The sequence below is a fragment of the Cornus florida genome, unplaced genomic scaffold, assembly GCF_030987335.1.
Source record: "Cornus florida cultivar Cherokee Brave unplaced genomic scaffold, ASM3098733v1 CherokeeBrave_3.0.0_Hap2_Chr10, whole genome shotgun sequence".
Classification (NCBI taxonomy): Eukaryota; Viridiplantae; Streptophyta; class Magnoliopsida; order Cornales; family Cornaceae; genus Cornus; species Cornus florida.
In genome coordinates, this window is record NW_026775580.1 from 74,906,071 (window position 1) to 74,926,083 (window position 20,013).

Consider the following 20,013-nt stretch of genomic DNA (forward strand, 5'->3'; position numbering starts at 1 on the left):
TGAAAAATGTGTTTGAAAAGAAGTTTTGAAAAATGATGTTGAAAAAGTTTTGTTGAAAAATGATTTGAAAACTTCTTATGTTGAAGAGAGTTCAAAAGAAAATTCTGAAAAAGTGTTTGAACCAAAAGTTCCATTCCCGGATGCCTTAAAAGGATCCATTTCAAGAGACAAGCAAAAGACAAAAAGTAATGAAATCATGGAAATGTTTAGGCAAGTAAAAGTCAATCTTCCACTATTGGATGCAATCAAGCAAATTCCGGCTTATGCCAAATTCTTGAAAGACTTGTACACCCAAAAGCGGAAGAACAAGAGCCAAGCACCAAGAAAAGTGGTTTTGACTGAGCAAGTAAGCTCAATTTTGCAACATTACACTTTGCCAAAGTTTAAGGACCCCAGTTCACCCACTACTTCATGCATTATTGGTGATCATATCATTAATCGGGCGCTTCTTGACTTAGGAGCAAGTGTTAACCTTCTTCCATACTCGGTTTATGTCAAATTGGGCCTAGGTGAACTAAAACCGACGTCGGTAGTTTTACAACTTGCCGACCGATCCATTAAGAAGCCTAGGGGTATAATTGAGGATGTTTTGATTAAAATTGATAAATTCTTCTTCCCGGTTGATTTCGTTGTCATAGACACGGAACCGGTTCACAATCCTAAGAGCCAAATTCCCGTTATCCTTGGCCGTCCTTTCTTGGCAACCGCTAATGCCAACATCAATTGTAGGACGGGGATAATAAAGATCTCATTTGGCCACATGAAGGTGAAGTTGAATATCTTTAATCCCACACCCAATTCATTTGACAAATATGAAAGAGAGGTTAATGTTGTAGATAAATGTCATGAACTTCAATGTCAAGGAAGTGAGTTTTTGTGTAAGACCAAAATTTCGAAAGGATCATCTTCAACCTTGCATTCTAAAAGTCTTGTTTCAAATTTTTGCTTTGAAAGGGCATGGAAGCCCAAAAGTTGTGATTGCATAGACAAAGAATCAAAAGTTTCTTTTGAGCTTAATCCAATAAGTTCTTCAAAGAACCATTTGTTGGGTGGAGTTCAAAGCATCTATCACCCCAAAAAGGAGGGGATGCATTATAAGATCTTTGATTCGGGCTAAAAGAGCCCAATGTCTTGTTAGAGATGTTAAAGACTAGCAAAAACATTTCGTAGGGTGTCAAAACCCTATTCCTCCCTCATTTCTATCTTAAATTTCATTTCTTGCGAAATCTAGATACTTATTTTTGGTTCATATGCATTGAAAGGAACTTTGGTGAGGATTGCATGAGCTTTCATGTCATTATTGAGCATTCTACATAGTTCAATCGATCTCAAACCTGAGTTCGATCGATTGAACTCCATTCTGCATCCAACACTTAGAAAAAAAATTTGACCTACAGAAACCTGCATCCAAATCACCTCTCTGTCCCATCGTTCGAACTTATTCTTAGATCGATCAGGAGACCTTCGATCGATCCAACTTCAAAGTTCGATCGATCTTGACGGCTTAAGGTCATGTCACTCGTGCATGCCAAAATTGATGTGGTGAATGTGCAGTTCAAGAAAAGCCTTTTTGGTCAAGTTTAAATTTATAAAAAACCACTACCATCACTACTACTAACGTAGCAAGAATGAGTAGGGATCGTCCTAAAGGATTATGAGGATCGTGCAATGTCGTGGAATCACAATTAGGGCTAGTAGGTCTAGTGATCAAACAATTGGTTGGTTGGTTAATTAAAGAGCGATTAAATTAAACTAAATAATAGCAAAAGAGTGCAATTAAGAGTAAGTAAGAGAGAGAGAGATCTTGGGGTTTAGAGATCACCACCAAGCAATGCATTTCTATATTATTGACAAGTAATTAATGAGGGCAAATGGTGCGTTGCAATATTGGTGTGTGTGAATTTGGTTGATTCAACAAGCAAAGATGACTAGTTAAGCATGTATTGTCTAAATATCATGTGAAAGGCACAATATATCAAAGCAATGAAGCATATATTGTCTAAACAACATGTGAAAGGCACAATAAGTCAAAACAAGTCATTAATCCTTTCATTAAGCTTACAATCTAAATACAACCCAAGGATATAAACATATGCTAATTGCATTCAAAAGCTTGGATCATCAGACAACAAGCATAGATTGTCCTCCCATTTAACATTACACTATAACTACACTATATCTACACTACTAGCATGAAAATAAACTAAGGGAGAGGTACAATCCATCAAGAGATAAGCATGAACCATCAAGAGAATCACAAAAGCATTCTTCTAAGCACAATGTTTTGACAATCTCCAAATCTATAATATCAATACATATAGACATGCATCAATAATACAAAATCTAGAGACAAGCACATGAACATCTATTCTAGCATACATAGACATACGGATAAAATGAAATGACCAATAGGAAGCATTAAACCACATAAATCATTGAATAAACAAGATCTATATATATCAAAGTGTCAAAACATCAATTACAACACTAATCCCTCAATAATACACAAGATTAAGATATAGAAAGCATGCTTGGGGCTAACTCTAACCCCAAGAGTATGTCTAGCCACTCATGGTGATGATGCTCCAACCCTCAAGGGCTAATTCCATGGTTGAAATATGCCTGGTTGAGCTTTTTGGAAAAAGACAAATCCGAGATGTTTATGGGGGATATTTATGAGAAAAAGACAAAAGTGGTTAGTGGGTGGTATAGCTGTGGATAGGATCAATTATTTGAATAAGGACAAAAGTGTTCGATCGATCGAAGGATGGTGTTGGATCGATCGAACTTTTGGAACTTTATGCTTTTGGGTCAAGGCTTGGATCTATCTTGAAGTGCTGAGATCGATCATTGTTCGATCGATCGAATCTTGAACTTAGATCAATCGAACTTTGCTGCTTGCCACCTTTGGCTCCATTTGCTTCCTTCTTTCTCCACTTTGCTCCTTTCTTTGATTAATCCCAGAATTGCTTCAATTAAGCTCTTATTTGGCTGAGTTAGCTTATTTTCGAGATACGTGCCTGAAAAAGGAAATAATACGAAATCAATCTAAAACGGTAAAGTAAAATAGATAAAGGTACTAGAATACCTAAGCTTAAGGGGTTTAAATACGCACTTTTCAGTGCTCATCAGATCTCATGACTCAACACTTAGAAAAATTTTGAGCCTGCATAAACCTGCATATTTTTGCTCTCTGTCTCATCGATCAAAACATTCCAAGATCGATCTGAAGTTCTTCGATCGATCCAACTTCAAAGTTTGATTGATCTTCAAGTTCCAACACTTAGCCAAATTTTTTAACCAAAAACCTTCATATTTTTGCTCTCTATCTGATCGATCGAACTCTTGTTCCGATCAATCTCAGTTCTCCATTTCATTGTTTGACTTTGTTTTGACTTTTCAAATTTCAAAAATCCAAAAATATTTTCATTTTTATTTTATTTTGTTTATTTTTCATTTCACTTTATTTTATTTTATTTTTCAAAAAGTTTTCCAAAATTCAAAAATATTTTAATTTATTTAGTTTTTAATTATTATTGATTATTCAATTAAAAAAAATATGAAAATAAAAATCCAAAAATATTTTATTCTATTTTATTTTATTTTACAATTTTTATTTTTAATTCTAATTTTTAATTTTAGTTTTGCATTTTTCAAAAATTTCAAAAATCCAAAAATACTTTGAGGAGAGTTCATCAAAATTCGATCGATCTCAATTGAAGTTCAATCGATTGAACTCTGTCAGGAATGTTTTTAAAATAGACCTGGAGGGTCTCAAGATCGATCATTTAGATCAATCCAACCCTCCAAACCCCCTTCTCTCTCGTCGCCGTCATTGTGCATTATCATCATCACCTCCGGCGAGTTCTCCGACGAGATCTAAGCTTCGCATCTACCTCTCTCATCTCAGATCTCATCCAATCTTCGCATCCACTTCTCTCCCTTCGATTTGAGGTAAGATCCGAGCCTCTCATGTTCATTTAAGCTTCAATCTCATCCATACATACTCTATGTGTTGAATCCAGGCCATTTTAATGATGAAATCCACCATTGATGACCTTGAAGCATGTTTGTATATATGTTGTTATTTATTTTTTTTTTTTAAATTGATTTTGGGAGGATGGGCCATAATTGGGTGACAATTTTTGTTGTTTTGTTGTGTTGATAGGCCCACGAACACGTTCGTGTGGGCCCCGTGCTTCCAAAGTCACAGATCTGTGACTATTTACACTCGTCACACAGTTCGATCGATCGAACTTGTATCTCAGATCGATCTTGAGAGATTAATCGAACTCATGTCTCAAATCGATCGAAGTTGTAAAATCGATCTCACTTATTTTCGATTGATCCAACTTTTGTGATCGATCTTACTTCTTTTTGTGATCAATCGAACTTCACAGATCTCACACACACACTTCATTCATCATGCCTTATGTTCATGCTATCTCATATATACCCAAGACCTGTGATATTCCACATTGGATGCATTTCATACTTATATTGCTTAGCATGCTTCACATCCTGCCACTTGTATAGATGCATGTTATATATGTTTTGTCTATCTTATCCGACATGCATGTTTCTATATTGTGCGTAAAATTCCTTATTCTGGCACTAACTCCCATTGTAAGTTTTTCTTTTTCTTTTTGCAGGCCATGGTTAAGAGGAGATCGTTACCAATAAGCAACACAGGCCTCAGCGCCATATCAGACCACGGACAGAGGAGCCAGCAGAGCCTTCTCATGCACAGGAAGAGCCAATACAGGCTACCCCACCTCAGTCACCATCTCACGAGGCTGAGGCTGATCATATTCCATCCACCTCTGCGGCTCATCCTACATTTACTCCATCACCATCTCCACCACATGCTGGAGCTGAGCATTCACCCGTACTGTCTCCACCACGCCAGCCAGCTCAGGAGCGTGATAGGCCCATGCCTAGATATGCACATATGACGGTCGACCATGAGTCAGTGTTCAACACGGCCTTTTTCTCCAGATCGATGCTGACCCGATCCGCTTACCATGACATCATTCAGAGGGACCTGGAAGCTATTCTTGGCCCAGTCACAGAGCCAGTCTACCCGCGGCTGGTACGGTTGTTCTACCAGAACCTCCAACCATCCTTGCGTACCACAGTAGAGTTGGTCACTTCTGTAGATAGCCATCAGATCACCATCACAGTGGACTCATTAGCCCGCTCGTGCCACTGCCCATACCGCTGTCCTCCAAAGCTTCAAGAGACATATCCGAGGCTATACAGGCCTTCATATGCCGATATGGTAGTTTTTCTTACAGGTCACCATGCCAGTAGCGAGACCTTCACCACTCGGACATTCCTTCCAGATGACCTTTGGTTTATTGATTCCGTGCTCTTCCGAAACATATACATGGCAGGGCACAAGATTCAGAGGAGGGGAGATTATTTGACAGCCCTCTATGCCTTCTACATCGGGCACTGGGTGTCCATTCCCGCGCTCATCTGGAGCATGATGAGGAAGCTATATGATGAGTACATTAGCAAGGAGACGCCCGACAAGCTAAGTCTCTCCCATTCAGCCACCTCATCACCCAGATTTTGATTGACCAGCGCTACCCTATTCACCCTCGGGAGCACCCCGAGAGAGGTTCCTGTCACTTTTTGAAGAAGGACTGGACCAAGAGGTACAACGCCATTATTACTAGACTGCAAGACCACGCAGTAGTGGTTGCAGAGGAGCTAGAGGCTGAAGAGGAGGCACAGGCAGCAGCAGATCCCGCAGCGAACAATGCACCAGTCGATCCAGCTACTGAGCATATAGATATTGACTTAGAGCACCCTGCAGACGACACATAGCAGTACTCTCCAGCTGGGTCGCCTATTCACGAGCAGGAGCAGACTCATGAGCTTTCTTCTGATTCATCTATGCCTGAGGTTCCAGATCTGACCCCCGGCTTTGGAGTAGGCCTACAGACTCTTGAGGATGCTGTTATTGCCATACGAGCTGATCTTACAGCCCACAGAGCTGATTTTGCTGCCTTCCGCACGGATGTCGCGACTATGTTCCGAGATCTATCCAGAGATATCCGCGGAGCCCGACCTGCTCGTCCTACCTCATCCTCCTGAGTTCCCAGTTCCTTCTATCTCATAATCCCTCTCTACTATTGATACTTTATTTTTGTCACTGTACATTACTATTATTTTTGCAGCCGGTCTGTCGACTTTGATATTTCTGTTGTACCTGTACTTTATCTGTTATATATATATATATATATATATATATATATATATATATATATATATATATATATATCTATTTTTGTTATGGATGTCATATATTATATTCTCATATCTGTATGTTTGACTCCATCAGGTGCATCACAGTGACTTCAGTGAGAGAGTGCTACCCAATTTTCAGGACCACCCTTATACCTCTCTCATCTTTTTATCATTTTATCCCATTTACACTTGCATATCCACTATGCACTAATTATCCCATTTTGTTATCTGATGAGTTTATCCAAGTGCCAATTTTCAGGACCACAGTTCATCCCAAGTTTGGGGGGGCCATGGCACCCACTTCGGATACTTCAGTCCCGATCATTCTATGCCTTAGCTGCACTGGTATACTTTTTCCTTTGTTCTCTTGCACATTGAGGACATTGTGCCATTTAAGTTTGGGGGGAATGGTGTTTTACAGTGATAGCTTTAAATTTTGAAATAATTTTGAGCATGACTTGTGTAATTGAGGGATATTTCTATGATTGGTCCATATTTAGCTATGATTTTGATCTTTTAAGGACTATATTGCTTAAAATTTAAAAATTGTTTGACTTGAGAGTCCAATACTCCTTGTATGCCTTGTGGATGCCATTTATGAGAAAAATTTTCGAAAGATTGATATCTTGCTTGCATTTGTGGTCCACATCATCTTGATTTTGTGATTGTTTTGAGATTCATTCTAGGATTCTACACTAGCACAGGCACACACTAACATTCATTTGTGGAGTACATGCTTTGTTAATTATTGAATTGGTTATATACCAATTGGGCTAGTAATGCATTGAAAGCTTTCATTCTTGATAAAGGTGGATAACAACCCTTTTTCACTAAGTAGCCGGGATTCTAGCCTCATCAAGTACTGAACTTCTCACGCCGAAAGGTGGAGGGCCCAAACTCTAGGTTAATAATTGAACTAGCTATACAAAAAAAAAAAAAGGTGAGGACTTCTCGCATGCAGTAAAATAAAGCAAAGTATAAAGTTAGAGATGACACCAGGATTTTAGAGAAAACCCCAGTTGATAAAATACCTCAACTGTTATGAGAAAAACCTCGTGAACTTGTGCAGTCCAAAGTAAACTAATCCACTATGCTTGAAACAAAGTATACCGAACTTTGACCCTGGCTCACACCTTATCGTTCTACACCACACCAACCACTGACGATCTTCTGGCTTTGCGACTCCTCATCCAACAGCAACTTGATCTCAGGCTTATACTTGATATTTGTAGAAGAGTAGCAAATAGATCAGACAACACTTCGCGAATGCTCCAACCCTTTCAAAGTGTGACTGCGTTTACTTCTGTTCTTCAATTGTCTAAATGATGTAAAAAAAGATCTGCTTCGTCTGATCGATGTTAATACAACTATATGATCATGATCATTATTCGAACACCACAACTCTAAACTATGTGTTTATGTGTATGTGTTCTAGAAAGATATTAGAAAAATTAACTCTGATTTTCTGCAAAAATAATCTTCCTAAGGCTTTGAATAAAATTTGAATAATAATGTAAAAGCCGTGAATAAACCGATGTATTGACATGGTTTATATAGAGTTTAGAATGACCTAATCCTTCTAAAAATAAGGTAAAATCGTGCATAGGATTTGGTACAATTCTAAACCAACTGGGAAACAATTCAAAATAAGGAAACTGAAGTTGTATTGCCACTACAAGAAAAATGACTTTTTACCACGGTGAAAAATGCTTTTTACAACAGTTTTGAACCGTGGTAGAAAGTCGAGACATTCTACCACGGTTTCTAACCATAGTAGAAATAAGACTTTCTACCACGATGCAAAACCGTGGTAAATAGTCCTTTTCAATTGTGAAGTCGTTCTTTCTACCACGGTGCAAAACCGTAGTTGAAAAAGAACTTTCTACCACAGTTCAGAACCATAGTAGAAAGTGGTATATAATTTTTAAAAAATAAATAAAAAATAAAAAAATAAAATTACTACAGCCCCCATGAGGCCATTTTTTTCCCTACTACCAGCTTTGCAAAAACTCCACAAGCAAACACTAAATAAATAAAAAATAGCGTCATAACCAAAATAACTTATAACTAACCAACAACATTATATATATATATATATATAACAAATTCCAAATTATTGTTTTATACAAAAATTAACCATATACAAATTTCTTACTTCTTATACCATATACCAAAATAAAATAAAAATTCTTATATCTTCTTACTCCGTTTCAGTCTCTCTCTTACATTACATATATGCAACTTCTTCATGAGCCATACAAAAAATATAACAGCAACAAAAAAAGTAACGGCAACTGCAATCCTAGCTTTGACCTATGATGAGCGCTGAAAAGTGCGTATTTAAACCCCATAAGCTTAGGCATTCTAGTACCTTTAGCTATCTTACTTTACCGTTTTAGATTGATTTCGTATTACTTCCATTTTCAAGCACTTATCCCGAAAATAAGCTAACTCAGCCAAATAAGAGCTTAATTGAAGCAATTCTGGGATTAAACAAAGAAAAGAGCAAAGTAGAGAAAGAAGGAAGCAAATGAAGCCAAAGGTGTGAAGCAACAAAATTCGATCGATCCAACTCCAAGGTTCGATCGATCGAACACTGATCGATCTCAGCACTTCAAGATAGATCCAAACCTTAACCCAAAAGCAAAAAGTCCAAAGTTTGATCAATCCAACACCACCCTTCGATCGATCAAACACTTTTATCCTTATCCAAATGATTGATCATATCCACAGTTGTACCACCCACTAACCACTCTTGTCCTTTTCCCAAAAATATCTCTCAAAATATCTCAGATTTTTCTTTTCCCAAAAAGCTCAACCAGTTGGATCGATCCAGCCTCAGTTAGATGGATCTCAGCCAGTTCGATCGATCCAAGTCCAAGGTTCGATCGATCGAACTTCCTCCAGTGCGAAAAAGTTAAAAAGCCAGCTTGTTCAATCCGTCCTCTATCCAATCATTAAAGAATATTCTTTGCACGACCCTAGCTCATTTGGTATGTCACTTGACCTACCTATAAAAGGAATATGATGCCCTTTTTTAGAGAGAGACTTAGCATTTGGTAGATACAATTTTAGAGGCTATTCTTAGCGTAGAAGAAAAGAGGAGGAGGCTTGAGACACCATTGGAGTTCTTCATCAACAAGGAGCAGATTTCTTCCATGGAGTTAACCCTTGAGGGTTGGAGCAACATACCCATGAGTGGCTAGACATCCTCTTGGATCTAGAGTTAGCCTCAAGCATGCTTTCTATATCTTAATCTTGTGTATTATTGAGAGATCAGTGTTGTAATTAATGTTTTGACACTTTAATATATATAGATCTTGATTGTTCAATGATTTATGTGGTTAAATGCTTTCAATTGATCATTTGATTCTATCCATATGTCTATGTATGTTAGAATAGATGTTCATGTGCTTGTCCCTAGATTTTATGTTATTGATGCATGTCTATGTGTATTGATGCTATAGATTTAGAGATTGTCAAAATATAGTGCTTAATGAAATGCTTTTGTGATTTTCTTGATGGTTCATACTTATTCCTTGATGGATTGTGCGTCTCCCCTAGTCTATTTTCATGCTAGTAGTGTAGATATAGTGTAGTTGTAGTGTAGTGATAAATGGGATGACAATCCATGCTTGTTGTTTAATGATCCAAGCTTTTGAATGCAAGTAGCATATGTCTCTAACCTTGTGTTGTATTTGGATTGTGAGCTTAATGAAAGGATTAATGACTTGTTTTGATCTATTGTGCCTTTCACATGTTGTTTAGACAAGATATACTTCATTGCTTAGATATATTGTGCCTTTCACATGACGTTTAGACAATACATGCTTAACTAGTCATCATTACTTGTTGAATCAACCAAACACACACACACCAATATTGCAACACACCATTTGCCCTCATTAATCACTTGTCAATGGTATAAAAATGCATTGCTTGGTGGTAATCTCTAAACCCCAAGACTCTTCTCTCTCTTATTTACTCTTAATTACATTCTTTTGTCATCACTTAGTTCAATTTAGTTGCTCCTTTATCAACCAACCAACCAATTGTTTGATCACTCGACTTACTAGCCCTAATAGCAATTCCACAACCTTGTCCGACCCTTCAATCCCTTGGGACGATCCCTACTCACCCTAACTATATTTTTAGGGAAGGTAGTAGTGGCTTTTATAAATGTAAAACTTAGCCCTCGCCTTAATGCACACTCTCTTAAGCTTATGGTAGGAAGATAAGTAAACCAACAACCTACAAAGATGTAATAGTTGAAGTCAGAGAATGTAAAGCAAATTGTAAAGTTGTCAAAATTAAACCAAGCAAAGCAAGCATTACAATAGACTCTTCGTATTAACTCAATATCTTAGGTTATTGACATACCGTCACCAAAAGAAATCATTTGAGTAGTAATGCATGACTACAATAGTCCTCCTTCAAATCTTCAAAGTAATATATATCATAATCAAATAGAGCTGAACCAAAGAAACATTGAGACTAATTAGAATTCTAGTTACATGCACTTAGCTTCGTAGTTATATAGGCTAGCTGAAATATCATTAGCTTCTACTATATAATAGTACTTCAAGTTTTCCAATAATATCCCACAATAACAAGATTTGTTATAATTCAAATTAATTTACCTTTACCCCCTTCACCCCCATTGAAGAAGAAGAAAAAAAGAAGATCCAGAAAGATTCAAGAAAGTCTTTAGCTCGCCATTTCATAGAACACTTTTACCACCTGAATACTATATCTGATATAAACGAGCAAGTTTTGAAGTTACCCAAATCTGCACTTTTAAAATTTTAACAGCGTCTCTACATTTATTGGAATGTTACCAATACTTCAAAAATATCCCCTCATATATAAACATGAATGTTAGATCTAAATCTAAACACTGGTATAGGCTATTTATCTAACCAAAAACACTAAAATTTCCCCAGTGACAGGTATGGTGATGTTATCTCAATTCGACAGTATGGAAGACCTGTACTCGTTCTTGATGACAAAAGTGTAATGCTACTGATGGTTTTACCAAGCCATCTACGAAAAGAGTGATCCAGCTTAACATGTCGAGTTTTAATCATATCCCTTTTGTGATTTATTCTTTAAACATAAAAGAAACACAACAGAATATGCGATACTATGCATGGGGTAGCTGAGTTGTCATAAGCCCTTTGGGCATGACCAAGAGGTCTTGTGTTCAAAGGCATTAGTCCCCCCTCTCAAAAGGGGTAAGAACCCTCTCCACTTTAAAAAATAAAAAAATAAATAAATAAATAAAAATAAAAATAAAAATTGGAAAACAAAACAGACATTTCTATCTAGAATCACAATGCATAAGTTTGTGCCAAGTCTCTGTCAAGGAAAGTGACATTAAGAAAGAAAATTAATTCATGTAATTGATAAACTATGTTAGTAACAACCTTTTTTGTAGATTATATGATGAACTGCACTACCATTTTTAGTATCTTAATGAAAAGGTTGCAGTTCCAAAAATAAATGGAAGCTCCCTATATAGAAAATGAAAAGGTTGTTGTTCCAAAAATAAATGGAAGCTCCCTATATAGAAACTAACAAGTGTTGAATAGTTATGATAAAATTACCATAATTTTGTTCTACAAGCACGACAGTAACAGGGGTACACTAAAATTTCAAAGTTTTGCTTTTCCCAAACACCAAAAGGAGCCTACCCCTTACATCAATAAAACAAGTAATCATCAAACAATACCACCATTCTTTTCATGCACAGACAAAAAAGTCAGATTATTACATCCTTCTTCTGGAAATGCAAACCTTCCTCTAACATCTGGTAGTATCAGAATAATAAAAGATCCAAGGAACAGGAAGATGAAAACAAGTATACAATTCTCAAGGTGTAACCAACTTAGAAAATGGGATGACATACAGTAATTAAGGAGCATGCAAAACCAATATATGGATTTGTCACTCAAGTTAAAATAATGTAGTGCAAACCTGAAACTACAAACTACTGATTGCTTTAAATATTGGTTTGACTTGCCTTACTCTCACATAAGTTCCACATATTATTTAATTTATTTCTACAATTTTAATCATAGGTACAATCAGGCCATTGTCAATAATTAAATATATGTTTCATGTCATGAGAAGAAAATGTTTGATTATTTATAACTTCTTTTCATTATAGGGTTACTCTTCATCAAAATTAGAACCCTTTAAATGGCCAACAAAGAATCATAATGATTGGTAGTGCGAATACATGCTTTATTTTTCAAAGTAGTTAGTGTTTGCGCAACTTAAGGTCTGAGCTTGAGAATTTTAAGTCTTGGAAATTACTCTTTAAAGTCAGTTAAGTTGAACATTCTTCTTTTCCCAAAAAAAAAAAAAAAAAGTTGAACATTCTTCCGGAAATTTAAATAGGTCTAGTATAAAGTCTTATTTTAGTGGAAAATAGAACTAAAATAAGAAGTATGTTCATACTAAATAATTTTTGCCTCCTATAATACAATCTTGAAACTATGTAGGCTCATCGTTTACATGAAAAATGGCATCCTGATTTTTTTTATACAATTTCGAGCATGTATTATTGCGAAGATATGTATTAGTTGTTATTCATGTTATATGCATATAATATGAATAACAACTTATACATAAAAATAAAAAATAAAAATTAAGTTGCCAACTTGCATTAACTCCTTAAACAACATATCGACAACTTCTCCTCCACAACAATCAATCAAAACCTCCACATACGATGATCCCATACTCCCATGCTTTCAACATTTTAAAACAAGAAATAAAAATGGCCTCCACACAGGCCGATGTACCAAAAGGTAATAAAGTTCAAGATACACCACAAAATTGGTCGCTTAAAGACATGTGACCCCCATTAAAAAATATGCAATCATAAAAGAATTTTATCGAACATAAAGACCATATAACTTACAAATTGTGATGTACTTGATAGGTTATGCAATCGACGCTCCCATTGTTGTCTTTTCCCAGCCCCTTTGGAAGACTACATTTCAAGTACATGCAAATCAATTAAAGAAAATATAACACCAAAATACACCCTAAGTGGAGATAGTTAAATGAAAAAACTCAAAAATAAGGGACATTATAAACAAATACACACAAAATCAAGATCACAAAACATCATTAAAACATCTTTGCATGATCATGCGAGAAGTCCACAGAGAATCCATGGAATGAGAAGCCCTTTCAACACCACTAGTTTGGATTGAATAGTAATTGGGAAAGCTTTGAGCTGAAAGGGTTTCAACATCAAGACTACTGCTTTAGCACCAACCCAACACTCCCATCATTGACTGCTCTTATAATAGCTTTTGTGAATTTTATTGGAGATAAAATGATTTATCATGTGGAGTAAAGATCAATAGTTGTATAAGTGAGAAAAAGTAAACTAATTTTTAATGTAATGTTAGCAAAATCAGAAGACAAAAAGTAAAATGGGTTGACTGTAAAACATAATTCTACTATGATAGTTGCTCTAAACATATGTGTCAAATGAATCATAGGCACCTCATTTTGTAGTCGTGTGTGTGTGTGTGTGTGTGTGTATCATGTAAATTCAACTCCTACACTAACTGTGAAAAGAAACAGGATCCACCATTCTTTTGGCTCATTTACAAATATTATCAAGTTAACTATATTTTTTATGCATGCAGCTTATTCAAGTAGCTTTCTTTCTAAATGTCCCTTTAATGTTTCAAGAATTTGACATTTAGAATGCTGGCTCACTATGACAAACTGCAAATATAAAAAATAAAAATAAAAATAAATTCCAAATGACTTCTCCAAAGATTCAACAACCAAGAGATCCTTCAAAAAATTGTATATGAAATGTAACTCCCAAAACTTAGGTCAATAACTTCATCCAAATTCAGATGAAAAATGTGCTTCCATGACAAGAATTACAAAATAAATAAATAAATAAAACTAAACAAATATATAACTTTTGGTGAACCATCTATGCAGTAAATATCTAGATGTGTTTCAACACACAGGTTTTTAGTCATATCAATGAAGATCATGTTTCCCTTAAGTAGAGAAAAAAAAAAAATAATTGAACTTCATGAATGTTATGGTAATGAAGATAGTAAAATAATCGTATAACTGGTAAGAAAGTGCAAATGCAAAATTCTAAACACATTCTTACTTGAAACAACTATTATTAGGGTAGTAAGAGAACATTTTTTTTTTTTTAAAGGTAAAATCAATTTTGTAAGATAATAAGATATACAATACAAGTTAGCCCAAGCTAAGCAAATACAAGAACAGCCTATGAGACAGCCCAAAGCACAAGAGCAAAACAAACCCAGCAAGAGTTACATTTGACACGACACAAAGCAATGTGTTTGTAGCAAGAGACCATTTATAAAAAAGAAGCATAGTTTTTTACCTTTTGGGTATATCACATAGTTTGAAGAAATGAAGCCAAGTGATGAAATGCACCTGTCATTTAAAAGTTGTTCATAAATCACACTAGTAGTTTCCATAGGAAGTTGCTTAATGAACACCTCAAAAGCCACTTGATTGCTAAGATGTGTGAAAGCATACAAGAATTTGCAGTATGAATAATTGTTCTAGAGTTATGAATGAATTAAATTATGGTTGTGGAAGGGAAACAAGTGGAATAAACCTTCGCGAAAATTATTGAAAGCCACCCTATGATGAAAAATATTTGTAAGAACCACATAGCCTGCATTACAAGATGAACCAAAATTAAAGAATTTGTATAGTGTTTGCAACAATAATTTATATTCTGTCAAGAAGCATCTTAAGGTAGGAGGAAAAAGGAATAAAAAACTTACACCTCTCGGGCCAATGAGATCCGCAATTTTTCCACTTACTGCTGCACCTAACATTCCTCCAATTGTCAATGCTGAACCAAAAAGTGAGTACTGCACAAAGCAGAAAGAGAATAAACAAAATCGATTAAACAGAAAAGCAAATACATTCTATTGACATGACACAATCTAATGTGCTGCTTGACTCGATCAGTTGTCTCAACAAGTGTCTTCAATATCAATTGGCTCCGAACAAGTATTCAAATTCAAGTAGCAGTGATAAATAGAGATTGAAATTTCAATGAATTCATTTAACATGGAAATGGTGTAGCCTAGTTGTTCTGTTCCAAACCCCCGCCTATGTTAATGAGCAATAGAGATTAAAAACATCGAAAAGAACACAACATTGTATTCTCTATAAAACCCGAAAATTGTTTTTCTTCATTATCAGATAGTTGACATAATTAAATTACTTAAAATTTCATCTAAACAATTTCTCAAACACTATGCATGCACATAGACACTCACGTAAAGGATTGCAAGTAGTAGTAACCATCAATCCAACTTTAGAGACCAAATTAAAACTACACAGGCACACACAATGTCAAGATATTTTTCAGAGTACTGTTTAAATCATTTTGCAAAACAAGAATTACAGAACTTGATTAATTGATTTAGAAAAAAAAAAAAAAAAAATTTAAAACAAAACCCATACATACAAGTTACCAGTTGCAGAGAGAAGGCTTGAGAGTTGAGAGACAGCGGGCCAGAGGCTGAAGCTTGCGAACGACGAACCCGAACTGGAACAGCGGGCGATGGAAACTGAATGATATGGGTTTTGATTTTTTGAACAATCTGAAATGATATGCCGATATGGGTTCTGATTCTTGTAGATTTTGTAGTTTGCAGTTGCAGAGACAGAGAGAGGGCAAGTTCAGAGTTGAGAACGAGAATAGAGATGGAGGCAATTTGGGAGGCTGATCAGATTCTTGTAGATTTTGTAGTTTGCAGTTGCAGAGACAGGGAGAGGGCAAGTTCAGAGTTGAGAATGGAGGCGATTTGGGAGGCTGATCTGATTCTTGTTGATTTTGTAGTTTGCAGTCGCAGAGACACAGAGAGGGCAAGTTCAGAGTTGAGAACGAGAATAGAGATAGAGGTGATTTGGGAGGCTTAAATGATTTGCCCGTGTGTGTGGTCTGTCCGTGTGTGCGTGTGGGGTCTGAAATGATTCGCCCTAAAATTTTAATTGAGTAGCGGGAATAAGACCTGCGTAAAGTAGTCTTGCACCAAATTTACTTTTTACTACAGTGCCTGAACGGTGGTAGAACAACTTACTACCACGGTTTTTCATTAACCGTGGTAGAAATAGCATGTCTAAATTTCAGTTAAATTAATTTACTTTTTTATCAAATTCACTTTCTATCACTGTTCTTTTATAATTGTGGTAAAAAATACAATTACTATCATGGTTTTCCCTTAACCGTGGTAGAAAGAATCTTCTACCACGGTTTTAAAATAGCCGTGGTGAAATATATTCTTTCCAAAACTGTGATAGAAAGTGTCTTTTACCACGGCTATTTTAAAACCGTGATAAAAAAGGCGTTCTAAAAAGCTATTTTTCTTGTAGTGTGCAAACAAGAGTTCTTGAACCAGTTCAAGGAAGCTGAACCGGTTCAAGTTTAACAGTGACTCAAACTTGAGCATCTTGAACCGGTTCAAGGAAACTGAACCGGTTCAAGGTTGGCAAACTTGAATATTCGAATTCTTTCAACCTTATTTCATTCTACGGGAATTTCAGGCCAACATGATAAGTGTAGAATGTCCAACCTTGTGCATATTCCTTCCTAAAGTAGTGTTCTTATTTTTTTCTTCACAAACTCTTCAAGTATTGTAAGTTTAACTCTTTCCCAGTTCTGTAATCCCTGTCGAACTTGATAACTTGTAGAACAAGTAATTTGAATTACAACTCAACTTGGAGTTGTTATGTCTACGATAATTGTCAAAAATGAATTAATATCTCACATATTTTTATGTATATCCGTACTTATTGCTCTGGGTTATTCATTGATGGACACACAAGTAAATTTTAAGTCAATTTTATACCACATAATAATTTCAAAGGGATAACACATTACATCATGATATAATAAATGAAATAACTTATAATTAATATGGAAGGGAAGAAGTATAGGAATATATAGATATATATATGTATACATACAGACACATTATATATGCATACCTGAAAATGGACCTCCATTTGGCAGAATTGATAGTGCCCGGACCAGAGCAGATGAATTGTCCTTTAAATACACAGCTGGTTCCATGCGCTCTCAAAACAATGGAAAAAGTAGTGTTCAAAAAGTCATAAAAACCACACTTCTGTCAATCCACCACTGGTCCACCTTCTTCTACCCATATATTAACCCCTCAAAAGAATCTTTACTTTCACACGCGGAGTACTATCACCCTTCTCTACTCTGTCCTATCACCATACCAGACGTGACTAAAACTTTTGGTGTGTTTCTTTTTGGCCCATCTCAGTGAATACCACGAGATACTGTGGCCTTCAACATTTAAGACTTCTTTGTTTGAACCTTAAATATTTTCCATATTCTTTATCTTTCAATGTTTGACAACGATACATAAAATAATTTTTAGATCCGTTTTTGTGTGCAATTTACCCTTTTTCTTCAATATTTCTCATCATAATAAACTCACAGTTAACTCTTTCTCTTTTTTCAGTGATCCTTACCAATAGAAAATAGTACTCCTAATCCATTCCCTTTTCTTTCCTTGTTATTTTTTTTCTCTACGCTAAACCATTCCTCCCTCTCCTCCTTCTTACTTTCTCTCTCCACTCTCTCTCTCTCTCTAGGACCATGTTCTTCCCAAATATGTTTTTCTTCAATTATACCAATTTTAATTTCAAGACGTCAATTTTATTTAACCAAACACATAAAAATACATATCAAAATCCAAAGTTGAAAGTTCATATTAAATAATTTAAATTAAATTTTAAATGAATGTAACTTTATATTCATTACGGTTATGTTAATGAGATAATATATATACATATATATTGATTTGTGGTATTGATTTCTTTAATATATTTTTTATATTTATCACCTCTATTCTTTTATTTATAAATAGAGGTGATTTATTGTATACAAAGATTAAAAGAGAATATAATAAATAAAGATGATGTAGTCCTTTTGACTTTGTACTTGCTTTCATTTTCTATTTCTCTCCTTAACTTGAACAATTATAATCAACTATATAATCAACTAGGCATCCCCATAATCACCAGATCATGATTTCACCATCGTATAATTCTTATCTATATATATATATATAATATATCAAAAGTGTTAAATTCTATCTTACTTAAAAAAAAAAAAAAAAAAAAAAAGGTGTTAAATTCTGATTCTTATCGTTAGGAGCATCACATATCCTACCTGTAAGATTATTTATTAATTGTGTGGCCCACATGTTTTGGACATGTGATATATTTCATTAATTAATGATTAAGTAAATAGGTATAAGATTAATATTATATTATTTGGTCAACTTATAATTACCTTTTTGGTAATTACTTATTAGAGAAGCGTTTTCCTTTCTTATTCTTTACTTTGATGGAAAGTAGAATTGTATTACTAAAAGGAAAACTGGTCATCTCTCTGCCTTTTTAAAAGTGCATATACTCCATCAATTATGTACGATTAATGATACAACATGTAAAAGTTTTATGTGTGCAAAAGGCCAAGAGAGAGAAACCAGTTTCCACCTTTGTCTGTTGATTAGAGTTGTAAATTAGTTCGTGACTAAAAGATTTATACGTTGGACTTAATCTCAACAAGATTTGATATAGTGAATCGAGGTATTTATATCTAACTAGTATTTATTTATGCATTATAGATTTGTGAAAATAATGAAGTTCCAAGATTATGGGATTCATGTTTATTTGTGATGAATGGCTTAACACGAATAATTATAGTTTACATGTGGTATCAGAGCATATGGTTTAGGGGCTCATTATTTTCCACTAAAGATTGCATAAATAATAATGTGTAAATACAAAGTAAGATTAAATAATTGTATAGTTTAATTTTCTTTTAGAATCGATATTATTTATTTTGATTGGTCTCATTGACTGTTCATGAATTATTGTATATATGCAAATAAATCAAAATGAAGAAATGAAATTTTTATTTTTTGAACTTACGTTTTTTTTTTTTAAGAGGAGTTAATCATGTTCTAATGTATACGGGCAATTGCACTATTCAAAGTAAATATTTGTGTATAATTGTTCTTCTAGATTTCATGGTTTGGAGGATCACAATTTAGATGACAATTGGTTGGTTCAAGTTTTAGTTATATTAGAATAATATATATTATATTAAATGTATCAAGTAACTTCACTTGAAACCAAGTTTAGGTTCTTGTCATCTTGATTTACGTGTATAAGGAAACAACAAAAGTTGTAATAATTAATGAATTACATGTACCCGTGACTACATGGTTTACATGTAGTTTGAATGCCTCATGTGATTGCCTTTGCCCAATGAACATGCATAAGAGATACATCATATTATGTTTGTATAAGAGTGCATATTGACTGTGCCTGTTAATATTAATTTATTTTTTATTTTATTAGGCATGTAAATAAATTATTATTTTATACGCATACATAAATGATGGAGAATCAATTTTGGATTGATTCAATTATGATCTTTAAGTCTGAAAATAAAAATTATATGTTTTATTATGTATATAAAGTAAAAGGATATTTTTTATTGTATTTTCAGACTATTAAGTTTTTTGGATCGAACTTACCTAAAGTTGGATCGATCAGTATGAGTATGAGTATGTGTATATAATATTAAATGGGTAAATTAATGATTAATTAGTTACTAGCTAATTTAATATTCATAGTATGTGAGGGTTAGTAGCTATCAAAGTG

At 34.7% G+C, this 20,013-nt stretch overlaps 1 protein-coding gene across 6 annotated transcripts in view; it reads right to left on the reverse strand.

Annotated features, from left to right (window-relative positions):
• The window catches only part of LOC132279611 (uncharacterized), a 31,053-nt gene extending 14,835 nt beyond the window's left edge, over positions 1-16,218 (reverse strand). The window contains exons 1-8 of one of the 6 annotated variants that reach the window (XR_009471360.1): positions 15,770-16,217; positions 15,077-15,164; positions 14,903-14,962; positions 14,663-14,715; positions 13,187-13,258; positions 10,639-10,730; positions 7,392-10,509; positions 2,431-3,020 (exon numbers count right to left, since the gene is read on the reverse strand). Coding sequence is in view for 2 of the 6 variants with exons in the window: in XM_059781630.1 (XP_059637613.1) it covers positions 13,187-13,258; positions 14,663-14,715; positions 14,903-14,962; positions 15,075-15,128 (239 nt within the window). In the remaining 4 variants the exon portion in view is untranslated. Of the gene's footprint in view, positions 1-2,430; positions 3,021-7,289; positions 10,510-10,638; positions 10,731-13,186; positions 13,259-14,662; positions 14,716-14,902; positions 14,963-15,074; positions 15,165-15,769 lie in introns of those variants that run through there. The other 5 variants (XR_009471359.1, XR_009471361.1, XR_009471362.1 and 2 more) reach the window with 5 other exon arrangements.
• Positions 16,219-20,013: the final 3,795 nt, after the last annotated feature.